We start from the raw sequence: 6,338 nt of genomic DNA on the forward strand, positions 1-6,338 counted from the left end.
CAGATGCAACTCCTCCGGGCGTAAATGATCAACTATTGTTTCTTTTTCTATGGAATTTTGTGGTATTGTAATGGATAATGAAGTGAATGCAAAGTCCCTGTCAATAATTTCATGTTAGCTAGAGTAGAAACTTGATAGGTGAGTCATTTATGTTTACTGTAATTTCATGAAGATGACTCGATACATTATATAATTATTTTATGTGCCATCTTCATGTTTGTTTGTTCAATCATGATGAAAATTGGTACTGAAAGAGAAGTCCAAGGATTTTGCATTAGCTGCCCCATTGCGATGACCTGGAACTCACAGGAATTATTTCTGTTATTTTTTTCATCTCTCATTTCTTTAAGGATGTTTTTTTATCCTTCGGCTGTTGGAAGGCTACTCTATTAAACTTGGAATTGAGCCTTTTCTGTATGCAAATGATTATGATTTACATGTAGGCAGGAACTAGAAAATCCGTTGATCCTTATTCATGATAAAGAAGATCTCAGGGTTTCGCAGCCATGCAGGAGGCCCTTGAGCGATCTATGACCACGCAGTTTGAGCGGCTCACTACCCATGTTGACACAGAGATGTCTACGCGTTTCCAATCGCTCTCGACTCACGTTGACGCCCAGTTCTCTACCCTTTATCAGTACCTCACCGGTGGTCCGTTGAGTAAGCACCCGGGCAATTCCTCTTCTTATCCGCCACCACCTCCTCCAGACCAGTAGATGGATGCAGTTATTTGCTGATGGCTCAATTTTTTTGGTCCGACTCCTTTGCTATATTGTGAGTCTCTTTCTGGATGTTTTGGGCTGTATTAGCTTTATATTTCTACAGCTGCTATATGATGGTTGGATATTTTTGGAGCTTTATATTTATATAGCTTTATACTTTTTGACAGTGAGTGTGCTTGATCAAGGATACCCATTTTAGGCAGAACAAAACTTGCATTCACAATTGCCCCCATTTGCAAATGGCATGAAAGTAGCATCTAAAATGAAACCTGTGTTGCAAACTTCATTAATCAACCATTTTGTACGTACAAATTGAAGGCTGTACATTATAGGGTATCAAACAGTAAAATTTCTCAAAAATAGACTACACATAATTCTAGGCCATTCCCATATAACTTCATAATCTTCAGATGAATCCAAACTTCTGAATTGCGCAGTGCTTCATTGGTCCTTAGACCAGAAGTTTTCGATAAAGCATTAGATGACGACCCTCGAAACAGTTTCTATCAACGAAATCCAAGTCCCTTCAATTCAAATGATCCGAAAAATAGAACAAAAGAATCCTACTTAAAAGAACGGAGGCGGGCGGGATAGGACGGGCCTGCAATCAAATTTAGTAGAATAGTTTCAAGATGGGGCACGGATTGTATTGAGGATCATAATATAAGAGTAAACAGAAGTTTAAAAATTACATACCAATTTTCCATTGCTGCGGAAGGCCCGATTGTGACCACGTTTGGCTGAGGAGTTACGATGGGCGGATTCTTGCACGATCTCTTATTATGTCCAAGTTGACGGCAAATACCGCACTTATGGTGCACTCCTCTTTGCATCCCTCTCTCCGTTCTCACTTTTTTCGGTCGGCCTGGCTGTCGTCTTGATTTTGGCGGCAATACCAACGGCAAAGGATGGGTACACTCCGGCCATTGCGATCGGTCTAACGTGGGATAAATTGCTCCATCGTAAGTCCTCCGATACGTATCGGCATGATACCATTCCCCGCAGTAACTGTATGGGTCTCGTTGGTCCAGTCCCATGGCTGCTATTGCATGGGAGCACGGCATTCCCATCGTTTGAAACAAACGACACGTACATGTTTTCTTTTCTAAGTCCACCTCATCAACGTGGTACTTGGACTTCACCTCATATACGGTCCAACCACACTGGTGCGCCATATAAGCACCTGCTAGAATACATTGTTCGGCCAACCAGTCTTCCGCGTTTGGGGTCAAACGAGTCGTCCACTTCGTACCTGCCTTCTGACGGTACTGAAAGAAGTCAGATAGTTTCCATCTTGTCTGTTCCACAAGTGCTGCAATAGGCAGCTCCCTTGCGCCCTTTAAAAGTGCATTGAAGCTCTCAGCCGCGTTAGTTGTCAGCACGTTATATCTACAACCTTCAAAATAAGAGCTGGCCCAATTTTGTTTAGGAATCTCCGATATCCATTTCTCTGCACTTTTACTCATGGTTTTAATACTCTCCATCGCATCCTTAAAAACCCCTCCCTTAGGGAATATGCAGCATTCATAAAAAGTTTCCGCAGATCTTCACTCTTAAATTTTCCATGGAAGTTGGCATTGAGGTGGTGGATGCAATAGAAATGGTACGACCCTGGGAGAGCTTCCGCTACGGCTCTAGGCAACCCCTTCATCCGGTCAGACCCAATCGTGATGACATCTCGTCCTGCCGAAATGAAATTCTGACGGAACAAATGCAAAAACCATACCCAGCTTTCATACGTCTCGGCCTCGACTACTGCAAGTGCCAGCGGGAATAACCCATTGTTGCCATCTATCGCAGTTGCGGCTGGTAGAGTCCCCCTGTACTTCCCCCGCAGATGGGTCCCATCAATTAGGGCGAGGGGCCTAACTGTTCGATTGAACGCACTAATGCTAGGGCCAAATGACCAAAAGAAACGCCCAAATGTATCATCCCCTCTTGGCCGCAGGTCTCGAGTTCGGCACAACTGCACTACTGTGCCAGGATTCCTTCTTACCAACTCATCAGCATATGCAGGCAGGATGCGATATGACGCTTCGGCATTCCCACACATAATTTCCTGTATGATCATCTTTGCCATGTGGGCTTTTCGATACGACATTGTTATACTCCAGTGGGCCTTGATGTACCGTCTTATCATAGGAGCCCTAACATCTTCTGGGCTTTCGAATAAGGCTAGAGAGCACTCAGCAGCCCACTTTGCTGTGGCCATGGGATGATCGTTCCCTTTCATTGTGCTTGAGCATGTGTGCTGAGGGATAAATGTTTTTACCTTAACATAATATGTATAAGTGGTCCCTGTGATACGCCATGGGCATGTACGATCCTTGCATCTGACGCCGTACTTTGTGGGATTTGTCTCTTGTGGGACAAACACAAACCGATGCCGGATTGCGTACTCTGTGACTTTCTTCTGAAAGACTTTAAGATTTGGAAAGATTGCCCCGACCGTGAAATCCTCAGGTCCCACGATCACATTTACTTCATCACCCCCTACAACCATTTCATCCGCTTCCATCGGCTGCCTTATATTGGTATTTCCCAAAGCATCGCCTACATAATTACTAGGTTCATCCTCCTCCTCATGACCCAATTCATCATCGTCACCGAAGTCCTCTTCATCATAACGGAATTCCTCTTCATCATAACCGAAGTCGTCTTCATCATAACCGAAGTCCTCTTCATCGTCGTCATTACTGCCATCGTTCGGTCGAACCAAATCAATATCATGAATATCACCTCCAAAATCCCTACAGAAGTCCCAATCGTTTATGCCTGGTTGGCTTTTCTCAAAGTCGGTCTCAATCGCGCCGGTCTCATTCAAAGTGGGATCTTCAAAATCCTGATTCAAGTCCACTTCATACCTGCAGATCGGTAGCCAATTAAAGTTAAAGTAATTGATGATCCAATGAAAGGAATGAATATTAATCGCACCCAACGTTCAATACTATAATTTACCGATGTATGGTATGAATACCGCCAAGCGTTCTTTTCTCTTTTCGACCAACGGCCGTTACAATCGGTGATGCAGAAACCACGGGGACAGTACTAATATTCGGCCTCGAAGCCTCTGCAAATGAGGAAGGAATCGTAGGCTCCGGAGAATTGTTCCCTCCGAATCTGAACTCTTTAGTTACATATAGGCTCACAGTGTTAATGACCGTACTATCAAAGAGCATCATTACTAGATCAAGGTCGTTGTCATCTCGAATATCATATAAGATGATATGAGATGAGTCGAAAACATATCGACACTTTATAAATAGAGAAACGTCACTTCTATTGGTCCCAATTTTCCTATGAATTAGATTCTCAAAATCTCTATATTTTGCTCTCCGACCAACAATAAGAGGCAACATCTTGCCGCCCACGTATTCAAATGATAGCACATCCTTTAGAGTGCCGTCGATGTGTAAGACAAAAGAAGCCCTTCGTTCCTCTCTCCTGTAAAGACAAAATTAAACACTTATTAGAAGTTGTTTAATGCAATTTAAATGTGCTAAAAATGGAAATAGAGGAGAATGGAAAGGGAACTACATACCTTTTCATGGAAGGGAGGTTAGTATTGGTGCAATGCAATAGAATGATACTTTGGAGTGAACCAGTCGAATGGTGGTTTATGCCCCTACAAAGGAAGCAATGGAATGGGGTGTAAACAAATAATGTGTGAGGAATTATTGATTTAAACCATTCATATTTGAAAAATGAGGGGTTTTCTCAACTGAGTTCTAAATTATTAGGCGTGTAAACCAATGATATCCCACACATTATTGGTTTAAACAATTGATTGTTCAAACTTTAGGGTTGTAAACCAATAATCTGTGAGAAATTATTGATTTAAACCATTGATATTTGAAAATTTAGAGGTTTTCTCAACTGAGTTATAAAATATTAATGGTTTAAACGAATGATATCTCACACATTATTGGTTTAAACAATTGATTGTTCAAATTTTAGGGTTGTAAACCAACAATCTGTGAGAAATTATTGATTTAAACCATTGATATTTGAAAATTTAGAGGTTTTCTCAACTGTGTTATAAAATATTAGTGGTTTAAACCAATGATATCTCACACATTATTGGTTTAAACAATTGATTGTTCAAACTTTAGGGTTGTAAAGCAATAATCTGTGAGAAATTATTGATTTAAACCATTGATATTTGAAAATTTAGAGGTTTTCTCAACTGTGTTATAAAATATTAGTGGTTTAAACCAATGATATCTCACACATTATTGGTTTAAACAATTGATTGTTCAAATAATCTGTGATAAATTATTTGAAAAATTAGCTGTTTTCTCAACTGAGTTGTAAAATATTAGGTGTTTAAACCAATGATATCTCAACTTCTTACAAACTGTAGGTTTAAACCATTGATTTTGCAGAAATTACGAATTTTCCAATTGATTTTCTACAAAATTGTGGTTTAAACCATGCAGATTATGGGTTTCAAAATATACTTCTGACAAACTATTGCTTTAAACCATCTCTTAAACCATTGATCTTTGAAAAATGAGAAAATATATTAAGGGTTTTAAAAAACGATTTTTCACAAATATTGATTTAAACCATTTTTTCCAAAACTCTATTGGGTTTTACCTATTGATCTTTGACAAAAGAGAAGGAGAAAGTCACGGTGAGGCCATTTCCAAAAAAAAAAAACCTATCTCAAAAAAATAAACTCACAGTCAGAGGGGTACCAACCTCTTTTGTGCCGGTGGCGGGGAGAGAGAGGACCGGCGAGAGAGGTAGAGAAGACCGGCGAGAGAGGTAGAGAAGACCGCCGGAGAAGACCGCCGGAGAGGGAGAGAGAGGTGGGTGGGTAAAGTGCTTTGGTTTTCTGAAATTTATATTTCCAACAGCTGAAAGTAATCATCATAGTTCTCAGTTGATTTGATAGGGGAGAGAGAGGAAGAGAGAGAGAGGGAGAGGGAGAGAGAAAAACGTATGTAAGGAAGGGTATTCTCGTCAAAGTCACTCTATATTAGTCATTTTCAAATCTTCCCTCTGGACACGTCATTATCATAATAAAGGCCTTTTTTTTGGTCATTTTCTCTAAATACATTAGTGGGATTCAGCCTCTAGCTCGACGGTAAAGGCTTAGCTCTTTGACCTAAAGGTCGGAGGTTCAATCCCAGCTTATATACCAAAAAAAATAAAATAATAAATACATTAGTGGGAGTGGCCTGGGGAAACAATGGGGTCAAATATATCAGTTCCCGATATTTTTATAGGAAAGGACACTATTTGTCCTAATTAACTATGGCAGACAGCCAGGCATGGCCCACTTCTACCTTTACATATCTAGTTTGACGGTGCTTCATCATCAATGGCAATATCACCATTTATATTATATAGTTTTTGGAGGGGAGATGATATTTTCACCCCTATGCAGTACGCATTCGCCCCCTTATAGCCTGGAGAGTGGGCAACTTTAATGCTTTTTGACGTCAAATCATGTTAAAAGGGGGCGAATGCGTACTCTAGTGCCGGTGAAAATATCATCACCTTATCATTATTCATAATCTAATTCACTTATATGTCAAAAAGCTCCAAATCCGTCCTAAAATTTACAAAAATAGGGTTTTTTTTACTTAATCTTAGGTAGTGAAGAGC

The 6,338-nt window shown here is 40.4% G+C and overlaps 1 protein-coding gene across 1 annotated transcript; it reads right to left on the reverse strand.

Annotated features, from left to right (window-relative positions):
- Positions 1 to 917: 917 nt before the first annotated feature.
- On the reverse strand, positions 918 to 2,188 carry LOC143888836 (uncharacterized). Its single transcript, XM_077393232.1, has 2 exons — positions 1,419 to 2,188; positions 918 to 1,041 (listed from the first exon to the last, which is right to left on the reverse strand). Exons 1-2 carry the CDS (start codon positions 2,186 to 2,188, stop codon positions 918 to 920), a joined length of 894 nt encoding a protein of 297 aa, XP_077249347.1.
- Between the last annotated feature and the right edge of the window lie 4,150 nt (positions 2,189 to 6,338).

This window comes from Tasmannia lanceolata, unplaced genomic scaffold (genome assembly GCF_043159265.1).
Source record: "Tasmannia lanceolata isolate RefF3 unplaced genomic scaffold, GAP_Taslan_0.1 ptg000012l, whole genome shotgun sequence".
NCBI lineage: Eukaryota > Viridiplantae > Streptophyta > Magnoliopsida > Canellales > Winteraceae > Tasmannia > Tasmannia lanceolata.